This window comes from Aethalodelphis obliquidens, unplaced genomic scaffold (genome assembly GCF_003676395.1).
Source record: "Aethalodelphis obliquidens isolate GAN/ISIS:26980383/991018 unplaced genomic scaffold, ASM367639v1 scaffold28, whole genome shotgun sequence".
NCBI classification, from domain to species: domain Eukaryota; kingdom Metazoa; phylum Chordata; class Mammalia; order Artiodactyla; family Delphinidae; genus Aethalodelphis; species Aethalodelphis obliquidens.
In genome coordinates this window covers 13,333,524-13,350,372 of record NW_020837972.1, presented here as the reverse complement: position 1 = coordinate 13,350,372, position 16,849 = coordinate 13,333,524, and the positions used below count along the sequence as shown (strand labels likewise).

General features: G+C 39.6%; 1 protein-coding gene across 3 annotated transcripts in view; it reads left to right on the top strand.

Moving 5' to 3' along the window:
- TAOK3 (TAO kinase 3) overlaps positions 1-16,849 on the top strand; it is a 188,071-nt gene that overhangs the window by 159,904 nt on the left and 11,318 nt on the right. For all 3 annotated transcript variants that reach the window (XM_027124717.1, XM_027124718.1, XM_027124719.1), the window contains 3 exons: positions 4,020-4,256; positions 5,963-6,091; positions 9,734-9,937. In XM_027124717.1, the coding sequence (XP_026980518.1) occupies positions 4,020-4,256; positions 5,963-6,091; positions 9,734-9,937 (570 nt within the window). The remainder of the gene's footprint in view (positions 1-4,019; positions 4,257-5,962; positions 6,092-9,733; positions 9,938-16,849) is intronic.

The following is a 16,849-nucleotide window of genomic DNA, read 5'->3' as shown; positions in this document are numbered from 1 at the left end:
AAAGTTCAGCCTTCCTTTATGGTTCTTTATTTATTATTCCAGGTATATGAAATAGTTAATTCAGAGTCTGAAATTATATATACTTGTAATCCACAACCTGGATATAAGTACAGTTTTATTGTTAAACTGGCCTTTCTCTTGGATCCACTTCTGGTCTATGTCCCCATCACCAGAAATGCTTAGTTGAGGGAGAACAGGAACCTATTACTCTTAGCTTGGCAGAAGAAGGAAACCAACCCATATAGAACATCTCCTGTGTGTCAGACACCTTGCTAGGCACAAGTGTTATCTCATCATAGCAATAGCTCCTCTTCAAGATTTTGAGAGACTTCAAGAAGTTATATGTAATTTGCCCAAGATCAGTTATATAGTGAGGGATGGAATGAGATTTGTCTCCTAGCAACCTACTAAGTGTGGCAAGATGATGCTGCCCATTTTTCATTGATCACATTTTTGAGACTACCATTGTAAAAGCCAGTCACTACATTTCTATAAGTTCCTCAAATTTTTAGAGTTATTCAGTTTGTAATTTAGACTTAACTCACTCCAGCACTCACTTTTTTGGGTGTTTGATTTCCTCTATTACTTTTTAACAGAAAGCTTCATTTCTTTTCTGCCTTGGTGATGTGAATTTCCTCAGGCAATTCAAGAGCCTAGGACCTTAGTTCAAATCCCAGGCTTTATAAAAATTAAAGAGGTAAATTACATGTGAAAGCACATTGTATAAACCATAAAGCATGATTAAAATCATGAGCTATTTTTAATTCTGTTGACCAAATAGCATATTCATAAGCCATGAAGTATAAACTGAAAACACACATGGAAAAAAAAACACACATGGTATACATAACTGTATAATAATATATTTTTATATATTTCATGTTAGACTTCATGAGCAAACTGTTGTTATACTTTTATTTAAATTCATCTATCTAGCTTGAGCGTGGAATTCTAAAACTCAGTATCTCTAAATGTACCTAAAAAGACAATTACTTTGAAACTTAGAAATTATAGTTGTAACAAATGAGAGGTGATATATTATGAGTTTAAGAAAGTGATTATCCAAATTATGGGAAGCATTCTCATTTACAAGCAAAATGTCTCTCCTGGCATTCAGTGCTGTACAATGATAGCATGGTGAGCTTGTATTTTGTCTCTGCCACATGCTTGTATGATCTGGTATGCGGTAGGACCACCCTCTTCACAGGGACTCACCCACCAATTAGGATAGAAAATGTTCTTGACACAAGTCATTTCCATTTTATCTTGGGGCTGCCTGGTTTAAGGAAATGGCCATCCTGAGGATATTTTATGGACCACAAGCCAGTCAAACATTCTGCCAGCAAGTTTTAAATGTGTCATGATGGCTGTAGAGTGTGCCGTGCCTCAGCTTTGGGAATCTGATTAAAGAAGGGATGCTCAAATAAGAAAAAATAAATTTATGGGTAAAACACGTCTCAAACCCATTACCCAAGAACAGACACTTTACTGCCATATTTGTCTGAAAAAGAAGTGAATGCAAAAAGGACTAAATGGTATCCTTTCTGTGATTGGAATGTTTTTTCCCTGTAATTAAACTTCAGAAAGGCACAAGTATAAGAAAGTGAAACACATGCATTGTTTCAAACTACTTCCTCCTTAAATCATGAAATAAGTACTTTAAAAAAAACGTTATAATGATGACAAAACATTATTATTTTCTGTAGAGTTTTAGGTGCCTCTTTGGTGATACTATCCCTTTTTTTTTTTCTTTGTCTTGAAGTATCTTCTGTTCTTACTCCTCATCCTTAAAGAAGATTGTCCTTTAGAAAAGAGAAATGAATATAAGAAACCTAGTGTTAGGTTCAGCTGGAAAGGTTTCAAAGTTCGGCTTATGTTTAATGGTATACTTTGATAATACTATCCAGTTACAGAATAGTACTCTCTTGATAGTAAGGACTCAGTCTAGTATGCAGGGATACCTTCTAAAAAGAGCAAAGAAACAAACTGTTCTTTGTACAAAATGCACTTTGACCCACAAACTGAAAATAGTAGAAAGAATTAATAGGAGCATGAAAATTTCCAGTAAAACTTGTTTGAGGGTTAGGTTGGGGAGAAGTGTCTTATAGTAGTAGATCAGAGTGACTGAATTACTTAGTGTAAAACAAAACTAAAGTGATAATTGTGTAATTAAGGTTTTCTACTAAAATAGGGATGATTAGAAGGAAGTGAACAGGACAATAATGAGGGGTTGTAAATTAAAGGAAGGACTGGAAAATCGGAAAAGGTTTAATAGAAAGAAACAGGAGATGCCGAAATTTACATTTGCAATCTTCAGTTTGTTGGATATTCACTTGAGAATGGATTAAGGAAAAATTACTAAGAAAAGAAACCATCTGGGGCTTCCCTGGTGGCGAAGTGGTTGAGAGTCTGCCTGCCGATGCAGGGGACATGGGTACGGGTTCGTGCCCCAGTCCGGGAAGATCCCACATGCCGCGGAGCAGCTGGGCCTGTGAGCCATGGCCGCTGAGCCTGCGTGTCCGGAGTCTGTGCTCTGCAACGGGAGAGGCCACAAGAGAGGCCCCCCAATAATTCCTAAAAAAAAAAAAAAAAAAAGTAACCATCCAAAAATCATAGAAATCTTTTCTCCTCTTTAGGAGACCATGGGAGTGTATATAATTTGTTAATATCACTTTTGTGGGGAAGGGGAGGAAGGAGACAGATGATTTAAAAGGAGAGAGCTCGCTCTCACTCTCGCTCCGTTCATGTTAAGAATTGGAAATAAATCTTGTTCAAACTATTTTAAAGGATATTCAAGATTCCTACGACTGTTAGAGACATGATCTTTAAAAAGAAACAAATAAGCAATATGCTATAGTGCAACACTTCCCAACCAGAGGGATTTTGCCCGCCAGGGGACATTTGGCAATGTCTACAGACATTTTTTTTTTTTAGACTTTTAATTTATTTATTTATTTATTTTTGGCTGTGTTGGGTCTTCGTTTCTGTGCGAGGGCTTTCTCTAGTTGCAGTGAGTGGGGGCCGCTCTACATCGCGGTGCACAGGCCTCTCACTGTTGCGACCTCTCTTGTTGCGGAGCACAGGCTCCAGACGCACAGGCTCAGTAGTCGTGGCTCATGGGCCTAGTTGCTCCGCGGCATGTGGGATCTTCCCAGACCAGGGCTCGAACCCGTGTCCCCTGCATTGGCAGGCAGATTCTCAACCACTGCGCCACCAGGGAAGCCCGACATTTTTAATATTGTCTTGACTTGGGATGTGCTACTGGCATCTGGTGGGTAGGCCAGGGATGCTGCTAAACATCGTACAATGCACAAGATAGCCTCTCAAAACCAAGAATTATCTGGCTATTGTCAGTAGTGCCAGGGTTGACAAATCCTGGGTGTAGTGGAAATAGCATGGCTCTGGAATCTGACAGAAATGGGTCTGCATCTAGCTCTAATCCTTATTAGCTATGTGACCTTCAGGGTATACATTATGATATATCAAAAATGTGTAAGGGGGCTTTCCTGGTGGCACAGTGGTTGAGAGTCCGCCTGCCGATGCAGGGGACACGGGTTCGTGCCCCGGTCCGGGAAGATCCCACATGCTGCGGAGCGGCTGGGCCCGTGAGCCATGGCCACTGAGCCTGCGCGTCCGGAGCCTGTGCTCCACAATGGGAGAGGCCACAACAGTGAGAGGCCCGCGTACCACCAAAAAAAAAAAAAATGTGTAAATATATTTTGGCTGAATGAATATATTAATTCCCTTAAGTCTCAATTTCTTCATCTATAAAACGGTGGCGTTAACACCTACCTTATGAGTGAATAGACTGAATAAGTGAATGAGATGGTTTGTAAGATTAGAGATAATATAAAGAGTACCCAACTCAGTGCCTGGTACATGTGAGTGTTCAGGAAATGGTAATTAAATTGATGGTGACAGTGAGAAATAAAATTATGCCAGAGGGTCCTTCTGCTTTGCCTGAAAGTTTCTCTTCCACGAATCTGGTTACCTGAGTTCTGTTCCCCAACCCAAATCAGGTTACACGACAGATCCATGAGCATGAGCAGGAGAACGAGTTGCGGGAACAGATGTCAGGTTATAAGCGGATGCGGCGCCAGCACCAGAAGCAGCTGATCGCCCTGGAGAATAAGCTGAAGGCTGAGATGGACGAGCACCGCCTCAAGCTACAGAAGGAGGTGGAGACACATGCCAACAACTCGTCCATCGAGCTGGAGAAGCTGGCCAAGAAGCAAGTGGCTATCATAGAAAAGGAGGTCAGTATGCGCACACATGCCCTCCTGCCACAGCCAAGCCAAGCCTGTTCCAGTCCGTAGCATCCTGCGAGCTGGAGGCGGGAGTGGTGTGCTTTTTGGGGATGGAGAGACAGTACTGCTTTGGGGAAGGGGGTCCAGGTTTTATGGGGCTACTTAAAATTGTCATTAAAAGTTAAGAGAGTAACTGAAAGTATATATTGCATTCTTGTCCATTCAGATATATTCTGAGCATCAGTCCCCTGATGGGGGTGTGATACACATAAAAAGAACCAACATGCTTCTATCCTATGGAAACTTGCACCACTCAGGTCTGTTACTGTGCCTGCCTCACCCACAGTCCTCTTCAAAAGAAAACTGCTCTACAAATAGTCCCTTTTAGTGGCGATAATCCCTGCCTACAGCTGATTGGACTAGGGATGGGCACCTGACCAATGGCAGCAAGTAATTGATCTGGCTACAGCTTGGGTCTTCTAGGGACCATCTCTCTTTCCCATCCAGGTTCTACTAATTTTAAAAACAGACAAGAAGGTAATGGAGATTGAGTCAAAATATCACTTTATTACTGATAAATATTAGATAGGAGAAGTGATTTATATCTGAATGGAAACAGGTCTAATAATACCGAACAAAATTAAACAGACTTGCCCACCTAGGCACTGGCAGTGCTAAACCAGTCGCCTTCCCCATCCCCACCCCCGATGAGACTTACATAGTATGGAAAAGCAGGGGTGAATTTGTGCTCCCTGGGGATGGAGTGGCTGGGGACAGGATGCCAGGAGTGTTTCAGTAATTACTCTCTCTCTCTCTACGTGGAAGGAAACATCAGAATTGTAGAAGCATTCCCCCAAACAGCCATCAACCTATGAGGCAGTCTGGCATGTAAACCTCTGCCCAAACAGGGGCGATGTTGATTAAATAAACCAGTCAGAGTCTTTCCTGGGAATTTGATTTGGTAAATATGTGGAAAGAATTGTTCATAATGGAAAAGTTGTTGATAATAGAAGCTAAAGGTGAAAAGATCCATAGAAAGAACCATAAAGCAGACTTCTCTCTCTGTTCCCGAAGTAGCTCATCGTACATATGTGCTTCGTCTAGATGGTTCCCTGAAACTTAGATTTGGTTGCTTTCTTTTGATTGGGTCATCTTTTGTTTGGTCTGTTTTCTATCCATTTAGGAGCCCCCAAAATGTCCTGATATCCAACTATTGTGGATTATAGCAGATGCCTCGGGAAGCAAAATGTCATTAACTTTGCCTGTTATACTAAAGATGACCCCATTCAAAAATCTGATAGTTGAAATAACCAATTAGAGAGTTAAATTCTTGGAAAAAAACTGGCCAGTCATCGTTATTTATCCATTTTTATAATTTAACCCTTAGGCCACCAACAATATGATAAAAATCTTTTATTATAATCCTTAGTTCACCTTTCATACCATGTATTTTGTATGTGTTCAATAAAACATGTTTATGGTTTACCTTCATGTTTTTCCCATAATTGGGAATATATTTTTCACTGGTAAAAATTTCAATTTTTTTTTTCTTGTCTGTTTAAGATACAGGAGAATCAAAACAGGCATTTACTTATCTGTGTTTTCACTGTTTGTTCAAAAATACTTTTGCACTCTTTTAATGCATTCGAGAATATAGACAGCTGAATTCTGTATGAAGAACAATTCATCCTATATTACATTTGTTATTTTATCAGGCAAAGGTAGCTGCAGCAGATGAGAAGAAGTTCCAGCAACAGATCTTGGCCCAGCAGAAGAAAGACTTGACAACTTTCTTAGAAAGTCAGAAGAAGCAATATAAGATTTGTAAGGAAAAAATAAAAGAGGTAAGAATACCGATAGTTTGTAGTCATCAAGTTGCCATTAGAACAGCTGGAACTTAAAATTGCTTCGTCTTACATTGTGATCAATAGTGTAACCCATTGATTCTCAAACTTTCCAGTAGAATCACCTGAAGTGGTTATTAAAACAGATTGCTAACCTACCACTAAATTTTCTGATTCAGTGGATCTGGGGTGAAGTTTGAAATGTGCATTTCTAACAAATTCCCACGTGATGCTGATGGCGCTGGTCCATGCACCACACTTCAGAAACCATTGTTTGGCCTAACTCTAAAGTATTCTTGCCTACTTCTGGTTTGTCCTCCACACTTCAGCCAGTGGTCTTTTCAAACCATGAGTCTTATCATATCACTTCATGATTTTAATATTCATTGGCTTCCCATTGCTCTTAGGATAGATCAAAATACTAGAAGTTCATATGTGGTCAGCTACCTGCCTCCCCTCCACTCTCGTCTCACACCAACATTCCCCCCACCTGCTTACCCCGCCCCTGACTTAGTGCTGCTTCTGCCACTGTGGTCGCTTTTGGCTCCTCAAACGCATCAAGCTCTGACCTTCTCCACCGTCTTTGCTCTCACTCTTCCTTCCACCAGGCTGCTCTCCCCACCCCCACTTCCAGTCCCTTCCCAACCTCCTTGTAAGACTAAGGATTGCTTATTAGTACCATAACGTAAATTTCACTTCCCCAGGGAAGCCTTTGCTTGACTGCCTTGACCAAGACAGGTGCTTCTGGTTTTACAACACTAATTTTCAATCATATATATATGATTGGAAAATATATATATATATATATATATATATATTTTTTTTTTTTTTAGTGATTATTTGAGCTATTTTACCCTACTAGACAGTAAGCAGTCAGAGAAAAGACCATGTCTTTTTTTTTTTTCTTGGCTCATGACTGTATCCCTGTGTCTGGTACATGTGAATATTTGATAAATGAGTGACTAATTCTTGAATGTTTGGTTGACGACCTCTAGTGGACTTAGAGAGTCCCCTTGAAGAATTGCAGTTTGATCTTAAAGCTCAAATTTCTTCACTTCTCCTTTTACCAGTACTTACAGGTGAATTGCCTGCAGTTCCATAGACTTTCCTCCTCATGAGACTTAGGACTTCTTATTTGTGGACTAGTAGTGTATTAAGGTTTAATAGCATTCAGATGGGACATTGATTTAATGTATGAAATCATTCATTTGAGCTCATATTCTAAGTTAACAATATGGGACTTAGCAAGATTCCTCTCCAATTCTTTTTTAATTAGGAAGTGAAAGCAAGCGGGTTGGGGTGAGCCTCAGGATCTTTTGCCCTGCCCAGATGAATCACTGGTAATTGTTGGAACAAACAGAAATTTGTATCTGCTCCGCACTGCCAGAATGGAAAGAATCTCTGACACTGTAAGGTCTAGAAAACCAGGTTGTAGAGAAAAATAGCCAAACCAAGAAGATTCACATGCTCTCCATTTTCTTTTAGTTATTGTTTGATCTTGATGATTATATCATAATAGAAAGATGTTGCTGGATCACAGAGATAACCTTGATTTTTCAATAAGAAATTTTGGAATTTTCTCAACTGAAGATTTTCTTATTTCTAACTCTATGTGTTCACTCATGCTCTGGAGGCCATACTTTATGGCTGCAGCCACTATTTTGAGCATTTGTACCACTAAGGTATTTGGAGATTTGCATGAACTCCATCTTTAGAAGGTTTTCCCACAGAACAGCATTCAAAAGTCCCCACTCTGTCCTCAGGAATAGGGCTATTTTTGGTTCACCATACTCAGTTTTATGAGTTTTAGAGACCACAGGCCTAAATGTATAAGACCGTCAACATGCTCATGGAGAAAAACAAGCCTACAGCCAATTTAAGATTGCCTTTATAAGCCTTTCTATGCAAAGCTAGTATTACTCCTTATGAAGTAAAGCTTAGTTCAGACTATTGAAAATGGCATGTATGTTTAGATATTGATATAAAAGATATCGCCCTTGGGATGACAAAACAATATCCGTTACCCCTACTGTTGATAGATGACAGGGGCGTGGGCAATACAGAATGATGAATGGTCCAGAAATAATTTATCCTTGATTTTGGAGTGAATTTTTATGGTCGTATTTGAATTTGGGTGTGCAACACAGTGGTTAATGCCAGACCTAGGATTAAAGTCACAGCATCAAGAGATGAGTCCGCCAGCCTTCCTGTGCTGATCCCAGCTTACTCCGTGCTGCAGACAGCTCTTGCTCTCATTGATTCTAATATTTCACTTGAGATTTCACTGGAACAGCAAAGTTGAATGCTGATTTACAAAGACTTCTTCGCTAAGTGCAAAAACAATCTAAGTAGTGTGTGATGGCCCCATCACAAAACATCAAGTAAAATAGCTATTAGTAATTAAAGGAGATTTCAACTGAGTAGTTAACCAAGTATTATAGGTCCAGCTTGTGGGTGTGAACAGTATGAACAAAGAAGGGTGCCCTGTACTTTCTCTAAAAGTGGTCTTCTTACTTTCCCCATAGACTAACATCTTCTTAACTGTTCTGATTTATTGCTTTCTTCCCTTTACCCATATGGTCTGAAACAATTATGAACTTTCTCCTTTTGAAAATATAGGTGGTGTATTTACCCTCTAATATCAAATAAAGAATGCTCATTCCTGAAATTCAAACTAGTGACATTTGCAGCATTACCTCCTGTCTGTGACATCTGCCTACTTCTCTCCATCTTGTCACCACCTCCTCTGTCTAAGCCCCGATCGTCTCTCGCCTGGACCTTTGCAATAGCTTCCTAGCTGTCTCCGTGGACGTGCTCTTGCCTCCTTCATCCTGTTCTCCATGTGGCAGCCAGAATCGTCCTTTTCGAATACGCCTCGTTATGACACCCCCACACGTATATAAAATGCGTTTCCCCTGTGACAAAACTCAGCGCCCTTGACCTGGCCTGTAAGGTCCGGTAACGGTCCTGCCTGTCTGTCCAGCCTCATCTCATGTCATGCTGCACCACCCACCCTGGCCTCCTGTCGGTTCCTTGATCGTACCATGTTTCCATTGACCCACCCGAAGGGTTTTGCTCAGGCTGTTTCCTCTGCCCGGGGTATTCTTTCCTCTCCTTTCTCGCTGGTTAATTCCTACAGATTTTTCAAATTTCAGCTTAGCTGTTACCAAGATCAAATATTTTTTATTCAGCATCCTTTGAACCAAGTACTTCAGCTGCACGGTAGTTATCACGGTAATCTTCAGTTCATTTCTGTGGTTCTTTGATTGATTTTTGATTCTAGACTGTAAAGCCCCATGGTGGCAGATACCATATTCTTTTGCTCACCATTGTATCCTTGTGCCTTGCACAGTGCCTGTTGCACGATAGGAACCCAATAAGTGTGTGTTGATTTAATGAGTGAACTCATAATTTCTGAGCATGAGAAGCCAAAGACATGAAAACTAACAAGTCTCCTTCTCAATTGATAAGAAAAAAGGGAGGTGGGGGGGAGTGTGTGTGCAACACCAAGCCTTTCTGACCTTACATTCTCAATTGCTTTCAAAATAATTTAATCTGCATTGCAATGAGCTATTATATTTCTTTTTGCCTGATGAGACTGGCATGTTTTTTGGGGTTTTGTTTTTGTCTGCTTTTGTAAAGGAGATGAATGAGGACCATAGCACACCCAAGAAAGAAAAGCAGGAGCGGATATCCAAGCATAAAGAGAACTTGCAGCACACACAGGCTGAAGAGGAAGCCCACCTTCTCACTCAGCAGAGACTGTACTACGATAAAAACTGTCGTTTCTTCAAGAGGAAAATAATGATCAAGCGGCATGAGGTGGAGCAGCAGAACATTCGGGAGGTATTTATTTTGTTCATAACCACTGTCACTGACTTAAAAAGCAGTAAGCTTTGTGAGGACCATGACCATGTCTGTCTTGTCCGTTCCTATATCCTTAACCTGTACAGGCATCAGTGCAGTCTGTGCCAGACACAAAGTAGGTACACAAAAGTGCCAGGGAATGAATTTACCACCGATAAGAGAAAGCCCATTTATAGAACAAGGAATCAACCTTTTCCAAGTAAATGTAATAGAATTTTCTCGAACACCTATTATAAGCCATAGCATGCAGTGGAGAATCAAAAGAAGTAGAATAGAGAATTTTTGCTTTTAGCCTGTTTGTCAAAGACTTGCGTTTTTGTGACTCTCCATGAAACACTTAAATAACATAATGGTGCTCTACAGTTATGTTAATTCATTCCGTCATCCAGCACTTACAAGTGCCTTCTTTGTGCCAGGCACTGTGCTAGAGATGCCAGGGCTATTGAGAAGCCATCCTCCCTGCCTTCAAGTAGCCCGAAGTCTAAGAGGGGAAAAAGACATGTAACAGACTAATTACAATGTAATGTGTTAGGTTTAGTAATAGATATAAATAAACTCTCACAGGCATATAGTCATGAAAGGGCTTGGAGGACTCCGTGATTGATGGGGAGTTGAGTGTTCTGGGAGTGTGGAGTGGAGTGTCAGAACAGGAGTAGTGGGAAGCAGGATGGAGGGCCTTGATTCTTAAGGCAAGACTTTTAGATTTCTGCCTGAAGGCAGTTGCATGGGCGTGAGAGGGTTTTAAGCAGAGGAATGACAATGAGAGTTCTTTATTTTGAAGAATTATTGCCTCAGTGTGAGGGTAGCCTAGAGTGGTGAGAAGTAAAGTACACTGAGGTCAGTTAGGGATGCTCTTTCTCTAGTTCCACCTGGAAGAAGCAGTGAGGATAGAGATTAGATCTGAGTGACATTTCTGAAGCAGAACTGACAGTAATTCAAACCAAATGCTGTGAGAATTTCAGAAGAAGGAGGAGTCAAAAATGAATTCAGAGTTTCTAATTTGGGAAATTGGACGAATATGATGTTATTCACTGAGATGAGGAATACAGAATGTGAATCGGTTGCAGATGCAAAGTTCAGTAGGAAATCATTGTGACCTGGAGTAATCCGAGAAGCCCTCAAATGAGCTAGCACATTGGTAGAAACATCAAAGTTGGATAAATATCAAGGGTTAGCCTGCATGAGGGAAACAAGCCCTTCAGGCACATTTAATGGGAATGTGAATTGGTGTAAGCTTTTTGGAGAGCAGTATTCAAATGGGAGGAAAAAAGGGTGGAGCGAACTAAAATTTATTGAACACATGTAATCTTGGGCCAGGCTCAGGCTCTATCTGTGTTATCTCATCTTATTGGAAGAGAAAGAAACTAAACATTTTCAAGCCAGGCAGTGAGTGATATGGCTAAAATTCTACTTTACAGAGATTAGCCCAGTTTGGTGGTGATGCACAGATTGATTTTTAGAGCGTGCATTGTCAATGGGGGCAATATTGCCCCCCCAGGGGGTCCGTTAAAAATGGGTTCTTGTGGGGGAGGGGGTCTTAGGTATTACAATGTCTTGTGCCCCTCTGAAGGGCCATAGTACATGAAAAGCTATACAGTGTATCTGTGGTGTTAACATTTCAGAGGTGAGGATGATCTGGAAAGGGGGAAGTCTAAAAAGGCTCCTGATGGGGACAGTAATAGGGGAAAAACAGGTTGAGAAACATCAGTTAGAGGGAAGAAACTAGAAGCAAAGAGATCAGGTGGTAGGAATAGGGTATAGACAAAGATAATGGTGGTAGCTGGCAAAAGAGAGATGGGTTTTAAACATTTGAAGTATAAAATAAACAGGACTTGGCATACAATAGGATATGAGAGAAAAGATGAGGGTAGAATTAAAGTTATTTCTAGGGTTTAAGACTTAGGGAAATGTAGATTTGGGCAGAAACGGAGAAGCTTAGAGAGAGGTATTGATAAGAAACTGATTAATTCAGTACAACACAAGTTGAGTTTGTTAGAAGGCTAAAAAGTCCAAATCAAAAAGTCCAATAGCAAGTTGGAAACAAGGTATTTGGGATTCTTTTTCGTCTGGCAATTATTATTTTTATTCTAGTGTCATGTATTTGGAAGAAGTCCGAAGCTAAGGGGGCAATTAGTGCCAATAAAAGCTATAGAAGATAATTATTCCCAAAAATGATAGAAACCACATTCATAACTTCGTAAGTATCAGGTTCTAACCAATGGAGTGAAGAATAACTAACTATACCAAGGTTTATTTAAGAGTCTAGATTTTTTTCTTTGTTTAGTCTTATTCCAGAGCTGCCTCAGTGAAAATGTTCAAAGGTATTTTTCTTCTATTTACAAAAGTAATAAAAGAACATTGAAAAAAGACAAATATAGAAAAATACTGAGTAGTGAAAAGTGCTTGATAATCCCATCCCACCCACTTTCTACCCTGAGACAGTCACCATTAATTTGGCAGATATATTTCCAGATTTTTTCAGGTATGCATGTATACACACGTACAGCTTATATATTATATATAACTTTAACTTTACAAAAATAAGATTACATTAGTACCAGTGGGTTTATTTGATTTGCAAGCAATAGAAACAAACTCTGCTGACGTAGCATGCAAAGGAATTTATTGGAAGGGTATGGGCTGAAGACCCATAGCTGGAAAAGATGAAGAATCAAGCGGGGAAAGCAAATTCCGTGACCTAGAGGGCAAGAGCTAATGGACATTCCTCAAGACCTTGCCATTTGGATGTACCTCCTCCAGCCGTGTTTCATCTTTGTATCATTTCTGCTTAAGACTCAAATTCCTAGGAGAGATAGAACGTGATTAGGTAATGTGCTTATTCCCTTACTCAATAGTGTCTCTGATTCCAGATAGGGTGGAGTAGCTTCTCAAGCAAAAAGAGGAGCGTGTTAACAACAGAAGGGGAAATGGATACTGAACCTACAAAAATGTCCACTATACTGTTTCATAACTCTCTTTTTTTGTATTTTTTTCATTTACTATCTAGGACATATAACTCTGCCTCCTTCTTTTTAACCATCAATAGTATTTGGGTGGGGGGGGGGTATGGCTATAGAATAATTTATTTAATGAGGTACTTCTTGTTGGATATTTTGTTGAAGTTATGCAATATTACTAACAATGCTACAGAGAAAATCTTTGTATACATCTTTTTACATGTATGCAAGTACTTTGTAGGATATAGTATTCTCAGGAGTAGAATTTCTGGGTCAGAGTGTATATACCTAAATTTTTAATAGATATTGCCAAATTGCCCTCTAAGGGTTTATAACTCCCACCAGCAAAGACTACCTATTTTCCTCTACCTTTGCCAAAACTGAGTATTACCAGTCCTTTTTGTTAATGAAAACATTTAAAAGGATCACCGTAGGCTGAGTTGAGCCTCTTCTATCATCACTACACACAGATGCTCACTATTTTCTAACCAGTTACACAACTAAGAACTGAAGCTAAGAAAGTATTAAATGTCATACGCTAACAACATCTCCACTTAAATTTTGAATTCTAGTTCTTACTCAGTGTCGGTGGGCATGAACACAAACATTTTTATTTGAGTCAGATCACTTGCTTTTAAAGAAGTCAATAGTGCTTCCATTGAAACTTAAATAGAATGCTTGGATCGTGGTTGGGAAGGGTTTATTAGGGAATACACCCTGGTTCCACATCTTATGCAGGAGGTAGGTTCAAATGATGTGTATGGAAATGTGTTTCTTGGCCATGGTGTATGACCATGGCCGTATGTTGTATGTATGTTTCAACCCTAAGCTCACACCCAGCCTGGCGAGATGCTCACTGTATGTGATGTGGGCAGGGGAACGTGAGCCACGTGCCTCTCATCTCACGCTCCCTCCAAGGCGTATATACATGGAATGCACTGGTGGGCAGAATCACCTGTACCATGAAATTTGTTTTTGTGTTTTTGCTCAACTCATTTTATTGAATGTATATAAGCTAGAAGTGCATATGATGTGGCTCTACTGTATATTGTGTCATTTGTACAGATGAAGCAACCATTGCATGGTGTGCAGATAGAGCAGAAGAATTTTCTTCAGAATATAGTATTCCAGACTGAAAAAGCATAAAACAGGAAAACATAAGCCATTCATCTGAACATTTTTAGTGGAAAACATTGAAAATCCAAAAACCTGAGTTTCAGCCTCAGTTCTACTTTATAGAAATTATATGATCTTTTGTTGGCCTCTCAATTCCCAAATGCCTTACTATCATATATAAAAGGGGTAAATCCTAACAATTCTTAACCACTGCATAGGGTTGCAACTAGAATTGAACAAAATATATGAAATCACTTTAAAAATTGAAAGCACATTACACATTATTATGTAGGTACAGCAATGGGCTCTTAATAAGCTGAATAATGTTTTTATCCCATGGTGTAAAATATTATAGGCAGCTTACCAACTTACATCTCAGCAACTCAGATGTATGAATTAAAGGTAATTAATTAAAGGTAATTTCTATTGCAGTTGTAATAGAAAAACCATTTCAGTATCATGTTTCTGTCACTTTTTAAATAGTTTATAAAATCTAGATTTGTTATTATATGCCAGATATTCACTTCTGAATACAGAAAAATAATAATGACATTTATATATCCCGAAGCATTTTCTTATGGTCTTTTCTTTCATCTTCACAAGAATGGTAGTTCACAATGGGTACTACTGATATTATCCTCACTTTACACCTGAGGAAACTAAAATGTAGATTTAAAGTCTTGCCCAATGCCATGCATAATGAGTCAGCGGAAAAGCTGAAACTGACTCAACACCTTGAATTATTTTTCCATTGATTCTCAAACTTTAGTATATATCATAATTACCTGGATGGCATGTTATGAACTCTGGTTTCTTCCAGGTAATTCTGATGCAGGTATTCTTTGGTCAACATCCTTAAGCATTCCATTAAACACAAAGAGAAGCATTCATTTTCTTCTGAAAGTGTTGTTTGCTTTATGTTTTTAACCCCTTGTGAGTTTCTGGGCTTTGGACAGCTCAGACTCAGTGTGAAATTCTCCATTTAGGAAAATGTGTGGAATGTATAAATGCCCAATATTGGGACTCCTGGTCCTCAGAGATTGAAAATGATAGAGTGATCTAGGAACAGAATCTTCAGCCTTTGAAAGGGCTTTCCTTGGTTTTAGTCTCTGAGAAGAGCTCACCATCCTTTGGTGCCACCTAGGGGCCGATTAGTGATTTTTAAAAGAAGACATTTGATGGACCAGGTAAGGAAGGAAAAGAAAAACGCGAGAGAGTATTGGGGGAGATCCTCTGGAGGTTATCTTTTACTCCTTATAACAAATGAAATGGCATTTATACTTCAGATATTTCCCCACTAGAAAATAAGCCCTCGGTGGGGATGTACTTGTTCACTGCCCCATTCTTAGTGCTTAAAACAGTGCCTGACACATAGGAAGTATTCAACAAATGTTTGTTGAATGAATAAATAAATGAATGATTAACAACTTTGCTCCAGTAACAGATGCTGTGCTGTTTAAAGGACTTCTCTTCAAATGGCCGGAAGGCTCAAATATGCAAGATATTCTCAACCATGCCAGTACACAAATGTTACTGATATCTCTATGAAAATGATCTTGCATTTTCTCCCATAGCAGATGCCATTGGAAAAGAGAGGCACCCTATTGTTCTGATTTAAAGTTCAGCTCAAGGGCTTTCTACTTTCCTTGCCCTTCTTAACTAGTAGTAATAACACCCTTTTCGGAAATCTTACAGCATAAAATCTTCACCTCTTTTAATATCACTTCCAACCTTGCACTTTTTAAAAAAAATTTTACACATAAAACTTATTTCCCTGTATTAATCAAGCTTCTTTTGTTTGCGTGTTACTAAAATTTATTTGAGCTGGCTTAAACCAAAACCAGGGGGTTTGCTACAGAGCTATAGGAACGTTTCATAAAACCCAGTAGCAGTCATACAGCTGGACCTACAAGGAGAGCTTAGAACCAGTCAGGAACTTGGGCATCAGTATATTCCCTGCACTTCTTTTTCGTTCTTCTTGCTCTGAAGCCCAGCTTTCTCTAATCCTCAGCCCTCATAGCAACGGGTGGCTACCACATATGTTGTTTTTATGTGCCCCTCAATTCTAGCCACATGGAGATTAACTGTCCCGGAATCCAAATTCCCAGGAGAGAAGATAGATTGATTCAGTTTGCTGTGAGCTGAGGATATACTTCAATAAATGTCTATTACAGTTCCCTGTTAAACAGAGTGTTAGCAAGTTGAGCACCGAGTGATGGCTTAGTAAATATTTTTATGTACCCAGAGCGTGCATGGTTCAGATCTTTGATATAGTGCCATTTAGGAAATATTCTTGAACTGGGGAATGAAAAAATTTCACCCAACTTTCTCCCTCTTTTTTTTTTTCCTGGTTTCCCTTCTTTCCCCCTTCGACAAAAGAGAGAGAAAGACATGAGTAAAACTGGGAGGAACAGAATGATTAGATCTAGAAATGACCAAACAGACGGTAATGGAAAAGATGAAAGGGGAGAGATCTCATTTGCTTTTTCCCAGTGAGCCCTGACCTCTGAGATTCTGAAAAATAGATAGTTGGCCTACTTCTGATACATGCAAAAACAGGGTGTTTCCCAGAAAACTAGGAACACTGCAGACATTATCAGTTTAATCCAGCGATTCTCAACTCTGACTGCATATTTAGATCCAGCTAGAGAACTCTTAAAACTATTGACATCAGGGTCCCATTCCAGACAGTTATCAGAATTTCAGGTTATAGGACTTAGGCATCTTACGTTTTAAAAGCTTCCTCACATGATTTTAATGGGCAACCAGCCAGGATTGAGAACCGCTGGCCTAACTAAGGAAGCACTTATTTAGACCC